The 17,502-nt window shown below is 36.3% G+C and overlaps 3 protein-coding genes across 10 annotated transcripts; 1 reads left to right on the top strand and 2 right to left on the bottom strand.

Annotated features, from left to right (window-relative positions):
- Positions 1–912: 912 nt before the first annotated feature.
- Positions 913–8,345, bottom strand: LOC114726631 (palmitoyl-protein thioesterase 1-like). 4 transcript variants are annotated; one of them, XM_028913280.1, is made up of 12 exons: positions 7,895–8,344; positions 7,399–7,483; positions 6,729–6,780; positions 6,623–6,643; positions 6,485–6,538; positions 5,986–6,036; positions 5,701–5,763; positions 5,109–5,207; positions 4,868–4,906; positions 4,566–4,688; positions 4,364–4,456; positions 913–1,524 (listed from the first exon to the last, which is right to left on the bottom strand). In XM_028913280.1, exons 1-12 carry the CDS (start codon positions 7,983–7,985, stop codon positions 1,255–1,257), a joined length of 1,041 nt encoding a protein of 346 aa, XP_028769113.1. In that variant the 5' UTR covers positions 7,986–8,344; the 3' UTR covers positions 913–1,254. The 4 variants fall into 4 exon arrangements, with proteins under 4 accessions (XP_028769113.1, XP_028769114.1, XP_028769115.1 ...); XM_028913281.1 differs by lacking the exon at positions 6,485–6,538 and having other exon boundaries at positions 5,986–6,053; positions 6,607–6,643; positions 7,895–8,345; XM_028913282.1 differs by lacking the exon at positions 6,485–6,538.
- Positions 8,346–9,173: 828 nt separating this feature from the next.
- LOC114726629 (probable carboxylesterase 8) lies at positions 9,174–10,336 on the top strand. Its single transcript, XM_028913275.1, has one exon. The coding sequence runs from the start codon at positions 9,220–9,222 to the stop codon at positions 10,240–10,242; it is 1,023 nt and encodes a 340-aa protein (XP_028769108.1). The 5' UTR covers positions 9,174–9,219; the 3' UTR covers positions 10,243–10,336.
- A 2,091-nt stretch (positions 10,337–12,427) lies between these two features.
- Positions 12,428–15,736, bottom strand: LOC114726606 (protein BCCIP homolog). Of its 5 annotated transcripts, none has more exons than XM_028913244.1 (9): positions 15,619–15,736; positions 15,251–15,394; positions 15,080–15,177; positions 14,759–14,848; positions 14,090–14,299; positions 13,912–13,977; positions 13,690–13,791; positions 13,541–13,597; positions 12,428–12,846 (listed from the first exon to the last, which is right to left on the bottom strand). In XM_028913244.1, exons 2-9 carry the CDS (start codon positions 15,381–15,383, stop codon positions 12,748–12,750), a joined length of 855 nt encoding a protein of 284 aa, XP_028769077.1. In that variant the 5' UTR covers positions 15,384–15,394; positions 15,619–15,736; the 3' UTR covers positions 12,428–12,747. The 5 variants fall into 5 exon arrangements, with proteins under 5 accessions (XP_028769077.1, XP_028769075.1, XP_028769074.1 ...); XM_028913242.1 differs by having other exon boundaries at positions 14,759–14,983; positions 15,080–15,150; positions 15,619–15,735; XM_028913241.1 differs by having other exon boundaries at positions 13,690–13,779; positions 14,759–14,983; positions 15,619–15,735.
- Between the last annotated feature and the right edge of the window lie 1,766 nt (positions 15,737–17,502).

A 17,502-nucleotide genomic window follows, 5' to 3' on the forward strand; every position in this document is an offset into this window, starting at 1 on the left:
AATAATGGATTATAATTTAGAAATTTAGAAAATAAAAGAATAATACTCCTCCGGTCCTTAATATAAGACCTAATTCTTGAGTTGGTTTTGGTCCTAAATATAAGACTCATTTCTCATATTTATCATTTTTCTCTAAATTACCCCGATAGATACTCTCTCAATCATAATCAAGTAGAAGAGGGAGATAGGGTATTAAGAAAAATAATTATGGTGTTTTAGGAAAAATGTGTTATTTTTCTTAAAATTAACTAACTTATCTAACTTCCTTAATCTAATCAAATTAGTTAAATGAATTTTATATTAAAGACTGGAAGAGTATAACCGGTTTTACCATAGTTTTCTTTAATCAAATTTAGCAATTTCCAGGCTGATTTCTTTTCTTTTTTTTTCGGTACTTTCAAATCTGATTTCATCAGTTCTCAGGTTGGTTAGTTTCAAACCGACTGGTCCAATCCAAGTCTGGAAACCCTCGTTGGAAGCATAGCTGACGTGTGAGAGCGACATTTCTGAGGCCCAACCACATCACTATATCATACTACACGCATTTCCCTTCTTTTCTTGAAAAAAGGAAAAAAAAAACAAAAGAAAAAGAGTAAATGGGCGTGGGGCTTCTGCCATTTACAAAGCTCAGCGCTTGCTTGATCAGTTTGAGATGATAAGGGGAGAGAGAGGCATTGGGGTTTTTGATGGATCATGCGGTGTGTTTATCATACTACTATATTGTCATAACAGACAAGTCGCATATTAAGATGGATATACGTACGTACCATATGGTCCCATAATGAAGCGAAAAAGGTGTATGTCGTGCGTATTTCAGATCACAGGTTTGGCGACTTCAATTTGTTGGAAATACATTCATGATGCTTTTGCCTTTGAAATGGATTATAGGAGAGTCAATAGTTGGCCTGTTGATTCTGAAGATTAACATTGACAGATTGTTGTTTTATTAAAGCCTCTGAAGCTGGTATTGTCCTGCTACACATACATAAATATTCTGCCCAAGCATAATCACAGTGCTTGAGAATGGAATTATTCCATGTAGCTTTCACTCGCTCGGTCTACAAAACTAGAACTTCACCGCCACTTTATTGAATATATAACTTTAGAATGCCCAATCATTTCTCTCGGATTTCACTTCATGCGCCTGTAGGCGGCTTTTTAAATTCACCGTCATATCCCATGGTCCAACCGACGGTGGTTCCGTTTTATACATCCTGTAAAGTCAATTTCACAGGAACTTTTGAATAATCTACTCTAACCCATGATGCGGAGTAACTGCCGGCCTTCATTAAGCCCAGCCATTTCAAAAGCGAAGCTCAGGAGCGACCACTGCCAACCAGATGAAGATTCTACGACTTTTGGAAGTGCGATTGTTGATGCTTGGTCCTTCAAGAATGGCACTATATATCTCTTCATCTCACCAACTGATATCTCCAAATGATTCCCTGACACCTTGATGAATTTCACTTTTCCAGCTTCATCCAGAGTTTTTAAACCGATCCAGTCTTCAGTATAGAGCTTAGTCTGTGAAAAACAGGGAATTTTATTAAATGTCTGGGTAAATTATTTCATGCATTGATTGCTTCGTGAAATTTAAGAACGAATATTGCCCCGTCCATCCATCACAAGCACAGGCCTCAAACAGCTTATCAAGTGAACACTTGATATATTAATACAACACATACAAACAAAATCCTCGTTACTATTCAATCATCATTTACTGAAGTGACATCTTTTGGTCATACAAGTGACACTTTTTTTTTAATACACAGTCACTTTTTCGGATTTGAAAATTTTGAATCTTCTATACTGCTGCTTTTGTTGAATCCTCCGCACAATGCACGGAGTGTTTTCTAGTTTCTATTAGGGTAAAATACTCTGTAAACCAAGTAAGCTAGAGTTCCATCCTTGCTAATTCCATTATTAATTATTAAGTTTCGGAAAAAAGCATGATAATTTTATGCTTTGGCCATACTTTCAATGATAGAGGATTTTAGAAATTATGATGGGGATGATTGACGAAAGCATGAGAAAATTATAGTGGGTCTTATCGGAAGGTGTTGAGTCAGAATATTAGTCACCACAACATCCATCATAATTGAATCAGAATTAGTGAGATGGCGTAAAATTTAAGAGGGAGGGTGTTAGGGTACAAATAATAAGAGGATGAGATTAGTTAGCTGGTAGCTATGCTGGTTTAGAACAGTTAGCATCAGCAGGGTTTCCTTGAGGCTATATATTAGGGCTGCACAATGGTCGGACCGGACCAGAGCCCAACCCGAAGTCTAGTCTGATTTTTTGGTCGGACTGGGTTTAATAGTCTATGGTCTGGTCTGGTCCAGTGATGACTCGAGGTCGGGTTGGACTGGACTTGGTCTACCAGACTGGTGGACTGGTCTAGGCAGTCCAGTTGTCCAATTTTCTTTTTTTTTTTTTAAATTTTTTTCTTTATGAGAAATAAGATTTCAACATGATAAGTACAATTAAAACAATAAAAAATATCTATAATCATATGAAACTCGTCCTAAAATATTAAGGCTTCATCATAAATACATAAAAATATCTAAAAACATTAAAAACAATTAAAGGCACCATCTAAATTACAAATTATTGAAAAATAAAAAATTCACCTAGACTGGACTGGATTGGACCAGTCTAGGTGATATGATCACTTGGTCCGAAACCCAGTCCAACTCGACCAACTAGTCTGGTCTAGTCTAGTCTAATTCCATTATATAGTTAATTTGGACTGGACTGGACCCGACAAGACCACTTCGGGTTGGACTGGACTAGACCGGACCACCGGGTTTTTGCACACCCCTACTATATATAGGGTGTGAATAAGTTATTTCTGAGAAAAAGTTGTACCAAGTGGTCCCCGAGCTGATTCCATTTGGAAGGGAAATGGAAGCAAGAAGGAAATGCGTGATTCTGTGATTCTGTGAAAGAAAGGCAAGTCACCGTCAATGAACTGCTGGGGAATGGGGTAACAAAGGTTTACGATGAAGATGAGTGGATGACACCCATGCCGCCATTCTTGAGGGACCTGTGGTCATGAAGGTTCAAGAAGATCAAGAAAAGCCACGACACACAAGAACATAAACTCCTGCTAACCCCCGAACTAAATAGTGGTGAATTAAAGGATTATGGTCAAGTAGAAGGCTGCGTGATTGAGCGCAAGTCAGGAGGAAGGGGAAACCCTAGACGACCGATCAGCACTGCAGCTCCTGGGATGTGTGAGTTGAGATTCTGGTTCTGCACTCGGGACGAGCAGGGGATGGATCTGGTGCACAGCAGGACAACTGGTGAGCATATTCTCTTCAGCGTCCAATTGGTTACCGGGAATGATGACGCTGGAAAGAAATGGAATGGGATAGAATGACAGTAGCAAAGCCAAGGGAGCACACTGCAGGGGACAGTGTTACCGGAAGTCACATTAGCTCTAAACCAGAACAATAAACGAGTCTAGAAAGGGAGCCTTGAGTGGCTGCACAAACAATGGGCTCAAGTTATATGGCTTCTCATTCTTTGGAAGAAGGCACAAACACCAGTTGCAGAATAGGAATCACCAGAGAATGATATCAATTTTGATCTTCATTTTGAATTTTTATAAAAACTTTTCTTAGTGGGAAGTAGCTGTTACGATACAAATATAGGCAAGGATTACTTTAGTTATGTTGGTTTAGAGCTGTTAGCATTAGAAAAGGGTCCATGAGCCTATGCAAAGGGTACTGGCCCATCCGCAATGGCTTGTAAATGAAATAAGTGACTTATGGAACAAATCTGGACCAGAGAAGAGGTGGCTTTTACCGGTCTAGTTCAGAGTAATAGGGATTTAGGGCTTTTTAGTTGTTGAATTAGTTTAAGCATGTAATTTTAGAGGAATAGAGCATGAATTTTAAAAAAAGAGGTTAAGATACAAATTTGTTTTGAACATTTTTACCAGGGGCAATGTTGTTTTTTTTTTTTTTTTTTGGGTTTAAGGTTATCGGAGCAATGTTACCCTTACAGTTAAAAATGCTAACGGTTTTTTAACAAGGTAGGGCAACATTATTGTATTTCGAAACTTTCGGATAACATTGAATCTAAAAAAAATTTTGTGACAATATTGCTCCTAAACGAAAACTTTCAGAATAAAACATATATATGTAGGCATGTGTATGCATATCAACAAATAATTATCCAGCCAACCCATTTTAAAAGAAAGGACTTGAATCCTAGGAAGTTTCAATTCCTCCCAATTAAAATTCTGTGGAATTTTTCAATTCACAATCCAAACATAACATACAAGGTACATCGGAACTACTTATTATATAAGATACTTGCATCAGGTAAATACCAGATATGTGATGACTTAAATTACCTCTTGTGCTGGCAAAACAGGATGAAATGCACCATCCGGAAAATAACCAAACCAGGATGTTTCTTTGGGTATCAAAACAGCGTCTTGCTCGAACTGATTCACATGCAGGGAGCATAGAGACACCATAGGTGTATATAATATAGACTAATATTATCCAAAACAAAGTTGAGAAGAGAGGCAGAACAGAGAAATTCTTACTCACCATTATAAGAACCAAATTTTCTAAGCTGGCAAATCGCAGCTTGTATGTATAATTCTTCATATTCATGATTTCATTATTAAGCTTTGGAAGAAACTTACATCCGTTAATGTAGGCAAAAATATCCTGAAAAATGAGAACATGAACTGATTGCTTTTGTTTTCTCCATTTGTCCATAACGCAGAAATCCAATCAGACCCAATGTCACTGACCATTGAGTAGAGCAAAATAGCTCAAGTGCGACTAATATGTGAAATGCAACTTAACAAGTAAATGATGATTTACATATTATGTATTCCACTCACTGTAGGTATTTTAAAGTAGTTACTTGGCCCAAGGTGTTCCTGCATCAAGATTTCATGGGTACCAGGAGAGGGAAAATAGCAATATGTTACTAAAAGAATTTGGAAGCCAAATAATAAGAAAAAATGAACGAGACTTGAAGTAAGAACAGCATGACATTCATTTTGAATTCAATCATAGTAATCTTCTCACTAAACTAAAAAGTGAAAAGTTACAACAAGGCGATTAAGCAAAGTAAAAAACCTGGACAAAGCGGCTGTAGATTATCAATTTGACCAGATCATCAAGAAGAACGCATAACCACTGGGACTGGGAAAATGTAAATGTCAGACAATGTTGCAACTACAACAACCCACACGCAGAAGAATGACAGATAATTTATAACTCAATTATTGATATCTTTGTACTCAGTCAAACCAATTTCCATGTCAGAAGTTCTGCAAGGGTCTAGATACATATTGCATGGAATAGCAATACAAATCTCTCAGTTGTTTCTGTTCCCAAGATATAAATACTGAAAAATTACGCCATTTAAAAATGCTTATATAGACGGGCACTCACTCCAAAATAGCACATATTAGCAACCAACTGATTAAGGAAGAGATGACAGCATGGTTTTCCTAGTCTTTTCATCACAGATTGACAACATTGCGGTAAGGATAGCGTTTTAACATGCTATTGCTTTGGAGACGCCCATAAAACTTCCGTATTAGTTTGTGTCTGATTAAGTACCTATAGTTGCTACACTCCAGAAATAAATAAACCATCCTTCTGAGATTAAGTGCTATAGAGGAACAAATATGTAGCAGATCGAGTTCAACTATAAAGCACTTACCCCACAGAATGGAAGAGAAGCAGTACCAGCATGTGGTCCGGCGAGCGATATGAAATTCTTCACCTGATTTACATCCAGGACAAAAGAAAAAGCAACACGCCTCGAATCAGATTTCAGATATTGGTATAAATAGCATTGAAATAAAAATAAAAATAAGACTTTAAAATAAGACTTTAAAAAAACAGGGTTCTCAAATAAAGAATAAACAGAAAGATGCAACCCCAAAATAACTTCTCCATGGAGATGTAAAAGTCCAATATCATAGATTAAAAAATCAGTCCATACCTGCGGTCCTCCATCACAAAATTCAACAAGCCCTCGACCAATCATGTTGCCCTGTGAACCAAATGAGGCTATCATGTGATCAGTACAGGAAAGAAAGGAAACATATGCACTGAAAAGCCATTCTACTATGTTAAGACGATAAATGCTTAACAATTCAAACTATAACCCGTTAGCACTAAATATACAAGAGGCAATTATTGAGCCTTTGGAAAAAGGATAATGGTGCTATCTTTCAAGGATCAAAATAGGGCTTTTATCATGTTCTAATATTTGCTTTTGTATGAATATTGACTGGTTTTATTATCTCCTTGCATCTCTCCATTGTTGTTTAATAGTGGGAAGACTGCAGAAATGAAAAGGAACTTATGTATCAGCTGCATCTCCCGAGTTTTTCCCCTTTTGTTTTGCTAGTCTTTGTTTGTGCCTACCAGAAATACCGCCTAAAATGAAATATTATTGTTAGTTCAAGTAAAATGAGTTCACTTCATTGCTTACTCGCCTGAGAGAGTCCGACGATATTGTAACCCTGACTTAGTTCAGTCATCTTCTTAACCTATTGATAAAAGCAAAAACTTATTTGGAAACAAATTATACTCATGGAGTAAAATTGGAATCTCTTACCAAACATCTTCGCTACCTTCTCACAGGCAATAGTTGTCTGAAAGCATATGGAGTATACAAACAGTTAGTTGATTGTGAGATGCCTAACATTGTAAAATGGAAGCACGATAACCAAGTGTCACCTGTTCCATTAGGGGCATGGTCCAAGAATCCCATGATCCGTCTCCAATTTTTCTACAAACAGGTGAAGTACAGATAAGTAACTAAAAGCACATCACATCTTGGTTGTGAACCATCAAACGTCTATCAAAACGGGCTGTTAAATGGGAATTCAGCTGCAAGGACCAACTAACTTAACTGCAAATTTCGTTACGCTAGTAGATACATATTGCAGGTGAGAGCAGAGGGTGTAATAATTAGAATATGGGCATTCGCATGGAGGATCCTAGCCCCCTTGAAATGCTAGGAGCTTTATTCTTCTCATTTCTTCTGGATAATGTTAGCTTCCTTTTTTGCAACAATATTTTGTAAATTTACTAGAGTTCATTGTTAGGAGAGCAAGTTCATAACATTCACAAATTAATATAATTGATAACATTTGTTACATTCTCTATCTCAATTATTGAAGTTCAGCTGTATTGGGAAAGAAATCTTTGCATCATTTAATAAATATAAATGTACCAAAATAGCTATCTATGACATGCTGTGCGAGTTTTAATTTTCCTTCCACCTGTGACAGATTGTAATCAACACAATTGACCTATTGACCCTTGAACTAGGCTTCGGCATATGGATTCATGATCAAATGAAAAGAAAAATTACTATTAGTTAAATACTAAATTATTAGCATACATGCAGTATCCTTGAGAGCCAGACCAGTTGCTTAAGAGCTCTGTGAAGTGTTTGACTCCTTGATTCTTGCATTCATCTCCAAGGCCTGACATAAGTACAAAGAATCAAAACTTTATGACTCAGTCTACATAAAGAGTGCGTGGGCAGACTTGTTCTTTCTCTCACAAGTGCAAACTCATCTACCAAGGATGTTTCCTCAAAATTCCATCTTGGACCTTTAGGCAAAGCTTGGTTGGAAAAGTTAAAAATAATAGGAAAGATGTGACCCTGGTTCTGGAACAAAAGGCATACAATGTCACTTTCCACATACCCATCTAGTGACTCATTTAAAGGGTAAGAATACCGAGCCACCATCGATTTTAGCATCAGCCACCAAATGGCGGACCATAAATTCGACAAAAACAAAACCATGCACAAAACAGAGCGTAAACGATGCAAACTGATAAAACTTTTAAACTTTGTAACAAAGTAAAGGATTGAGAAACAGAGTAGTTACCAGGTAAAACTATGAAGGGAATAGACAGTGTCGTCCTTGTGTATGTTAGCATACAAAGCACAAAGACGGGAAGTACATGTGGTTTACCCATTAATTTCAGCTATAATTGGACTGCTATGAGACTCTATATTAAGGTTTCATGGCGGAAATTTGGGCCCAGAAATTCTGGGCATATATTAGGAATGCACGAAGAGCAGAGTGACAATGGTCAAAGCGCTAACGACCTCTCTTCCATCCTGCCAGCTGCCTAGTTCGGTACGCACGTGACTGTTGACTCGACAGACTTTGTAAAATTTGATTCACTCGAAAATTTGGGAGGCGGGGATATCTTTTACGTATGCAGCCCGCAAATGAAGTAATTGTTAAAAATCTGGTTCCTTCTCCTTCTAGATGGACAACGTTGTTGAAAACTTCTTTCAGTTTTCACCCAAGTGACTTTCAGCACTTCTTTATTAGAAATTTAGAACCAACAAAAATGTTATTTCTATTGCATATTCTTAGATGATGAGTTGGGTCATAAAATTTTCAGTGTGAAAGAATGAAAGTGAATAAGTCATGGTAGGAGGGTGTGATCATAATAACTGCGGTCCCCCCCCCTGGGGGGGGGGGGGTTGTGGGGGTGGGGGAGGCAGTTGCGCTTCTTAAATGAGCCATTATTGTTGAATTAATTATCGTGGTGTGATTTAATAATTAAATTCGTGAATTTCATAGAACCTGTGTAGGAGATGAACAATGTCACCAGCATTTATCAGCGTATCATTTAAGCCCCGAACAGCTCAATTAGCGCATAACTAGCACAGTATCCGCGGAAAGATGAGCACTATACGCTCATCAGATCTGAACCGTTTATATCTCATTTGAACAGTCTAGATTTAAAATCTTTAATTAATTATTTTTAAATAGAAAAAACTATTTTTTGAAAGAATGATAGTTAAAAGATCATTATTATTTCTATACATATTAAAATAATTATTTTAAATAAAAAAAATTAAAAAGAAATCAAATTTAAACTACCTAAATAAGATATGAACCGTTTAAATCTGATTAGCTTATAGTACCCATCAAATGGATGAGCACCGAAACTGGTTCTTGCTGTAATTTGATTAATCTCATTCCTTAAAAATAAAAGACACGTCATTTGGATACATGGAGAGGCTGAGAGAGAATTTCTCCATCCGGCCGGCCAGGGCCAGCAGTATCAAGTATCAACCTACCTAAATTAAGCGGCAATTTAATGAGACGAGATGATTACATATGAGCCGCAGCTTCTTCTTCTTCTTCTTCTCCTGAGTGTCACGGGGCCTCCCTCCTCTAAAGTCTCAACCATGGCCAACCAACCTCCCCCCGCCCCCCACGACGCAACTTCCTCCCTCGACCCCTACCAATTCCTCAGCATCAAACCCAATCCCGATGGGTCCATCACCCGACTCCGACCCATCCCCTCCGTACCCCCTTCTCCCACCCCCGCCCCCGCCCCCGCGCATTCCCTTTCTCTCTCCAAGGACCTCCCTCTCAACTCCTCCTTCGACACCTCCCTCCGCCTCTTCCTCCCCCATCCTCTCTCTCCCTCTCCCCCCAAACTCCCCGTCCTCATCTACTACCACGGCGGCGGCTTCGTCTTCTACCACCCTTCCTCCTCCATTTTCCACGATTCCTGCATTGCCTTGGCCTCCCGTTTGCCCGCCCTCGTCGTCTCTGTCGACTACCGCCTCGCACCGGAGCACCGTCTTCCTGCGGCCTACGAAGACGCTGTCGAAGCGATCGAGTGGGTCCGAAACCAAGCCCGGGATCCCAACGCATCCGAACCCTGGATGAAAGACCACGCGGATTTCTCCCGGTGCTTCCTGATGGGAAGTAGCGCCGGAGCAAATATCGCCTACTTCGCTGGTTTACGCGCCACCGATCTTGACTTGTCTCCGCTGAAGATCCAAGGCCTGATACTAAACTCGGCTTACTTTGGTGGCGTCCAGAGGACGGCATCGGAGGTGAGGCTGGCGAACGATCGCATTCTGCCGCTGCCGGCGAACGAACTGATGTGGGCCCTGTCTTTGCCACCTGGCGCCGACCGGGACCATGAGTACTGTAATCCGACGGTGGGTGATGGGATCTACGGGGAGAAGATCGGACAGCTGCCAAGGTGTTTCTTGAATGGCTACGGCGGGGACCCACTGGTGGACAAGCAGAAGGAGGTGGTGAAGATTCTGGAAGCACGTGGAGTGGAGGTGTTCACCCATTTCAGCGACGATGGGTTCCATGGAGTGGAGATCTTTGAGCCTGCCAAAGCACAGGCCTTGTGTGATAATATCCAGAAGTTTATCTACGCCTCGGATGCAACCTCCGGTTTGTGATTGTGAGCTCTTTTTTGGGCATGGCAATGCATGATCGTATGGGAAGAAATAGTTAAACTAATTATTTATAATAAATAAATATCTTTATTATTAATTATGTATATTAATTAGAACTAATATTTGATAAAAATATTTAATATATGTAACTATCATAAGAACTATCTTAAAAAAATAAATAAATATTAGAAATAAAGTAAATTTTTTTTATCAAAAGAGATAAAATAAATTAAAATCTTATATTTATAATTAAATTAAAAATAAAACTAGTTTTAAAGGATGCACGAGTGATCACGAGAGTTTCGGAAGGAGAATTCATTGGTTTCATCACTTAGCACCGAAGTTAGAGAGAGAGAGTGTGTGTGTAATTTTAATTTCACAAGAAAATAGCGACCACAACGTGACAGAGTTGTGGTTCTACGAACAACCCCACTGCCACAACCTCCTTCTATCTCCAATAGCATCAGCAATTAATCTATGGGAAAATCCTAATTAAATCATGCTGAAATACTTAAAATTAAATTAAGACCTACATTTTTAACAAATTTTTAATTAGGACATAAGACCTAATTAGGAATTGCTAATGCTGAATATTGTTAAGTAACTATAATGCCCCTCTTTAGTTAAAAATAAAAATTGATTATTTTATCCCTCTAAAGTGTTTCATCATCTCTTATTATTAATATTTAGACAAAAAAATATAAATAATTTTTTAGTGTTTGAAATTTTGTAATATAACTAAAATCTTCAAAATATTTTCATAAAACATTTCAAATTATAATATATGTAATCTTTAAATTAATATTTTTTTCTTTTCAGGTTGTAAATATTTATTTTAAAATTTTAAAATATTTTAATCATAATAAAAATTTAATATTAAATCGTAATCATTTACATTTTCAGTTGGATCCAACATTGTTTAAATAAATAAAACTAATGTAAATTACAAGAACTGAAAATAAAAAATATTTATAATTTTACTTATATTTGTAATTTAACATGTTTTATTAAAATATTTTTAATAGTATAAGTTATATATACAAATTTCAAACATCGTAAAATTACTTATATGTTTTTTGGTCTAAAAAAATCATAAGAGATGAGAAATTACTCGGGAGAGATATATTAAATTATTAATCAAGTTTTCTTTTTAATTGAAGAAGGGCGTTTTGGTGATCTAACAACATTCAAAAATCCCTAATTAGGTCTCATGGCCTAATTAGGAATTTGCTAAAAGTGTAGGCCTAAATCTAAATTTAGGTATTTCGGCTGGATTTAATTGGGATTCTCCCTTAATCTATTTCCCTTTTGTAAATTTTTTTTACCCAGCCTGGGGTCCTTTTTTATTTTCCTTAGGCCAGGCTTTTGATTAATTTTTTAATGAATAAACTACCCATTGCAGTCAAATAAAATTTTATAAATAAAAAAAAACCTTCAGGGAAAGAGTTTTCCACAAAGAATTGGTGTTGTTAATGAGTAAATTATTATTATAACAGGCTTGTTTATTTCTTTTGCGAAGGATGAATTAGACAAATCTTTTCTTGGAGGTGGCTTTTAATAGTCCTTTCATTCTTCTTTTAGTATTAGCTAAGATAAATGTCACCATACAAATATATGTGATTTATTGTCCTTACCATCGCACGAACAGTTGAGCACTTAACCTCGTGAAGATTTAGACCCTAATATCATACAGTGATCTTCCGTCAAGCATTGAGATTAGTTAAATGAACTGGACGATCTTAATAGCGTTTTCAGCATAAACACTGAAAAACGATGGCTTCTCACCTTCAGGGGCATGCTGCTTCATGTTTTCCTCCTAAATTGTATTTAAAAAATATCATCTAATCCCCTTAGGCAATCAATATATGATTTGACCTGATATTTATGGAAGTATTTAAGTAAAAATCAAACCATGATTTTTAAAATGATTTTATGATATATAAAAAAAATATGTAAAAAAAATTTTGTCTTGACTTACATAAAAACACTCTTGAAAAATGCTTCTTAAGTAAACCAAACAGCCCCTACTTTGCAGATGTTTATGCCTTAGAAACTGGAAGGTGGTTTATACGACTATAAACTTGCTTTAATCCACACCCAATGTCATTTTCATCCAGTTAATCAAGCAATTATCAGCAGAGCCGTAATTTCATCATTTTACTTGATGCAAGGCACTGTTTTCTCGCAGTTGTAGAACGTGTAACATATCTCGCTATGCTTTCAAGGGTGAAACCCAGAAAATATTTGTCCACAACTATCGGGTCATGAGGAACCGTAAGAACAAAAAGGGCCATAAACTGGGGTGAACTTAATTTATCAATTTAAGTTCGTTTCTCTCTGAGCAAAATTTTAAATATATCAGGCTAATGTAGAAGAGTAAGTTCTTAAAAGTGCCTAAAGCCCATGACAAAGAAAAAATAATATTATAATTTGGCACGTTGGACCAGATCAGGATGAATCAGAAGTTTGACTGCATTGCTCGAAATCCAGGGCACCTAATGGTTCGCATCAGGGTTCACTCATTAGAGACCGCAATTCTTGCCGAAATGTGGGAATTTTGCCTGCTTCAACAGCCATGACCAATCCCACTGACATGTAATTCTTTAGCTGTAAGGGGCAAAACATGAATATCAATTCCGAATTACTGAAGATAGAGCTATAGGGTAATTTAAGCAAGAAAATAAAACTGAAATTCCATCGTTCACCCAAAAAAATAAAATAAAATAAAATAAACCGAAATTCTAGTTATTTAAAATTCTTAACGTCCAGAGCATCAAAATTGATTCCAAGAACTCGGACTTGGTCATTTCGTTTGCATTCTATCTTGATCATGTTGATTTGGTATTCCTATCTAATCCCAGAATGTAGATTGTAGAAGGGAAGATGAGAATCAGGCTTGAAACCTCAGTATACCTGATCCAGATGCTCAACCCTCCATCAACCAGGTAAAAGAGCATGTAGACGAGAGAAGTTTAACTCAAATAGGCTGTTCAAAATACCCACGGCCCCCATACAGCCCATCCCCAAAATAAAACTGGTGAAAATTAACTGTATCCCATAAAAGATGGGAGAAAAAAGTTCCTGTTAAGAACGTGAGCATTACGTTCCATGAAAACACATGGCAAAAAGTCCTCACTGCCAATATCCCATAAAGCACTCCATATTTTGCTGTGTATTTCTCCACAAAACAGAGGCAGAACTTATTATCGTTATGCATTAAAAAAATACTTCCAGAAAACGCCAAGAAAATGGAGAACCGAAACATATTGGAATAATGGTATATCAGGAATCATATACTTGCCTCACGAGTTTCAGGCTGTGAAGTTTGCAATGGAAAATAGAAAAACCAGGAGCTCAACTGTGATAGATTTTAGGAAATAGTCAATAATGCAAGCGAAATAAATAGACAATGGGTCAACAAGATCAACAGAAGCATTAGTAGTTCAGTACCTTGTGAAAAAGTTCGTCCTCAGGCTTTATATATATTACTGCATTATCATCATCCTTGTTCAGTTTTCGATTTTGCTCTGCATTCTTATGCTGTGGTTTTACCTTCGGTCAAAGAAAAAATAAGAGTAACAAGAAGAAAATGAACTTAACTAGAAACTCTATAGTAACCAAAAAGAGAAGACAATGAGTAGAAGGGACAAGGGAGAAGCCACAGAAGGGTACCTTGTAAATTTTACTATATATTATATAATGTGTTAACTTGAAGGAATTACGAAGCTCCTCTGTTGGCTACAAAAATGCAAAACAACACATTATAAGTTCCCTGAGCAAAGTGAGCCTCTGGCGATCAAGTTGAATCCTATCTACCACCCTCACCCATCTATTACTATCAACATCTGACCTCATCTTCTGTCGCCCATGACACTTCATCAAAAAGGGCATCATAAAGATGTGGTAAAAGCTGGAGAGGAAGATTCACTACGCGCTGGGATACCAGAAGACCAACATCATGTGCTTGTTCCCCCAAAAGAAGTTTCAATTGATCAAATGTGCCCTTTTCTTTGCACACTTTAAGTAGGAAATCCTTCAGTTCCTCGATACATTTTTGCTCCTGGAAAAAACACACGGTTAAGCTTCAGCATGTGCTGAAATACTGTGCCAGTCACACATCCAATGGGCAAGTTACGTGCTGAATCAAGAATATACTGGATCATCTGCTAAATTAAAACATTGCAGTTTGTACCTCAAATAAATGATGTTGTTCTGTATTAAATTTCCGAACAGAGACACATACACACGCACACGTACAAGATATGATTTGGTGTCCTATCTTAAATAAGAAACATGTCATTAGTATTTTGATCCCCGCAGCAATCTATCTATTTCATACTTGTACCAAATCACCGAACTGGTAAATTTGAAAAGGGTCCAGATGACGTTTGCTCATAAATGCAAAAGAAACAGGATGAGATGGAAGTAAAGATGATTTCACATAATAACATTTCAGGCCAGCCAATAGATAAGGTGGTAACAAGACATGGCAGCTAATAATTTCTGTGAAGTCACTTACCCTGTATCTCCATAAGTTCAGAGCAGTCACAACAGCAAAAAGCCCCTCATCCTCATCATCCTCTACTTTTACAACAGTGCCCACTGTGGTCTGTTCCAAGATTAAGTCAACAAAGCCACTCAGATCCCATTGTTTATCATCCAGGTAAGTTTGGAGCAAGTTCTTTACTCCATGAAAGTCACCAGGTTTAGGATCAAAGAAGGAAAAATCAGCTTGGACAACACCCTTCAACGACAGAAACGATACTTTAATCATTTGCTAGTTATTCCCCAAATTTAATTTGAACATGTTAAATACAATAAATCAAATATGAACAATTACTTCAAACTCTTCATCAGATGACTCAGATTGCTCTGTCTTCTCCTCCAAAGTGTGCTTAGCCAATCCATAGCCTGGGCAGTGGCTTAGAGACTTAGAAACTGGGATGCAATTATGCAAACTGTAAGCATCAACTAACTATGAATTGCACATTACTGTAGAGGCGGGGATTACCTGCAAAGCTTCGATAAGATTTTTTATTAGACTTGGAAGTAGAGGCCATTTGGGCTACTGAACGAGCGAAACGCGAGAATGTCAAAGGCCGAGATTTCAAATGTTGGCTACGCCTTCTGGGTCTTCGGGGCATCGTTACAACAGCTAGAATGTGATAGTGAGAGGTTTAGTTAAAGGTCACATCAACAATAAAAGAGGCTTCACGATTATGATTATTGAACGAGAAGCATCACGCGACGGATAGCATCACGACGAAGCAAGAAATAACAGAAAGCAAATCAACGAGAAACACAGCAACTTTTTTTTTTCTTTTTTGCCAACGAAAGACAGCAACTGACAGTTGAAGAAAAACACAGGAGAATTCGAACCTGAAGGATAGTGAACAAGGGGGAGCAAACGGCGAGTGAACGAGGATATATGAGATCGAAACTTGAATAGCAGTGTGGGAGAGAACAATGCCCGGGGAAGTAGGGCAAACGGGCAAGCAATTGACGAATTTTACCTTTCTTCTTCTGAATAAAAATAGAAGGAAAAGCATTTTAATTAGCATAATAATATAATTGATTTTTTAAATTAACTTGGAAGCTCCTGTGATTTAATCCTGCTTTTAATTCTGTCTTCTTCTTTTTTGTTTCCATGAAGTTTTATAGTTTTACTTAATTTATAATCATGTCTCTATAATATTTTTATCAATCTCTTATGATTTCACTGATTTTCTTACTAGAATTTCGGTAGTCTTTTACCTTTTATTTTATAAATTTTAATAATATTTTTTTATAAATACTCTTCTGATCTTTGCTGTAAGACTTAATTAATTAATTTTGATAGATTGAGAATGTTAATTGAATTAGTTAATATAATTTTTTTTAAAACACCTTAAGAATATTTTTTAAACCCTTTCCTGTCTGTCTTACTGGGGTATTATTAAAAAAATATCAATATGGTTAATTTGAAAAAAAAATTAATAAACATGTAAAATAAGTTTTATATTTAAGGCTAACGTTAACTCTCCAATTCAGTCCTATATTAATGATCAGAAGAGTATTAAATATCATATTGTAAAGTAATATTTAATATTAGTTAATTACTACCTTCAAACCTTATTATAAGAGTTAATTGACTAATTTAAGTATATTAAAAAAGTTTATTGGGTTAATTATTTTGTAATGATTAAGTGTTATCTTTTCTAAAAAAAATAGTTGCTAATCATGTATTAGCTAAAACTACTACTCCTCCGATCCTATTATAAGACCCAATTGACTTTTTATTTGGTCCTAATTATAAGACCCAATCCATTTTCTCTCTTATATTTATGCATTTTTTTCCAAGATAATCCTTCTAATAATAATAGTTTTAGCCAATATACTTAATTAGCAAGGATATTTTAGGAATAACAACACTTATTTATTATAAATAACCAACTTAACTTACTTCCTTAATCTCCTCAAATAAGTCAATTGGGTCTTATAATTAGGACCGGAGGAGTATTTAATTAAATTTTTAACATGTACAGCTACTACAGAAACTACTTTGAAAAAAAAATAGATAAATATGAGAAGTAAAGTGAATTAAAGTCTTATATTTAGGACCAAATTGAGAGTTAAATTAGCTCTTATATTAAAAATTAAAGGTAATATTTTATAAATAATTACATAATAAATTTTATTTTAAAAGTATTTTATATGTTTTATTAAACATATATTTATGTTATGTGTGTGCGAGAAAATCGCATTAAAAAACCCTTAAAATAACAAAATAGCGAAATAATCATTTGAATAATGGAAATTACTTGAAGGAGTAAGGTCTTAAATTATAATTATGAAATCAAGCCTAAAAAACCCCGGAAAAAAAAAAAAAAAAAAAACCCTTCTTATTTTTCTTGTTTTGTCTCATCTTCTGTTTCTGTTCCATCGACGCACCACATCAACATGAGTTATCCCTGCCACCTGTGAAGAATAAACACCGTAGATGTTATGCCAAGTCACACGAATTTATTATTAAATAGATTAAAAGCACCTCAGCACAGCAAAATTCAATCAGAATTTGGAATTTTTTATTCTGCGGTTATATATCATTTGTCGACTAAGAAGCCTGTGCGGACCATTTAAGGCATGTTTGGATTACCGTTTCTAACAGTAAAAGTGTCTTGGAAATGATGAAACTGATGTTACAAATTAAGTTGGACAAAAACCGTTATTTGATTAGGGTAACTTTTCTAACCAACTTCTGACCTTCAACTTCAATTAGACTCA

Source organism: Neltuma alba, unplaced genomic scaffold (assembly GCF_004799145.2).
Source record: "Neltuma alba isolate B1F8T4 unplaced genomic scaffold, ASM479914v2 tig00012396_pilon, whole genome shotgun sequence".
Taxonomy (NCBI): Eukaryota; Viridiplantae; Streptophyta; class Magnoliopsida; order Fabales; family Fabaceae; genus Neltuma; species Neltuma alba.

Excerpts from the sequence above, each read along its gene's own strand:
- LOC114726631 (XM_028913280.1), bottom strand. The coding sequence starts at position 7,985 with ATGGGTAAACCACATGTACTTCCCGTCTTTGTGCTTTGTATGCTAACA. Across the intron at positions 6,644-6,728 it reads CCATGCCCCTAATGGAACAG|ACAACTATTGCCTGTGAGAA; the intron begins GTGACACTTGGT and ends ATATGCTTTCAG. Across the intron at positions 4,457-4,565 it reads AAAATTTGGTTCTTATAATG|TTCGAGCAAGACGCTGTTTT; the intron begins GTGAGTAAGAAT and ends CATGTGAATCAG.
- LOC114726629 (XM_028913275.1), top strand. The coding sequence starts at position 9,220 with ATGGCCAACCAACCTCCCCCCGCCCCCCACGACGCAACTTCCTCCCTC.
- LOC114726606 (XM_028913240.1), bottom strand. The coding sequence starts at position 15,383 with ATGCCCCGAAGACCCAGAAGGCGTAGCCAACATTTGAAATCTCGGCCT. Across the intron at positions 13,978-14,089 it reads CATGGGCGACAGAAGATGAG|CCAACAGAGGAGCTTCGTAA; the intron begins GTCAGATGTTGA and ends GCATTTTTGTAG. Across the intron at positions 13,792-13,911 it reads TATATAGTAAAATTTACAAG|GTAAAACCACAGCATAAGAA; the intron begins GTACCCTTCTGT and ends CTTTGACCGAAG.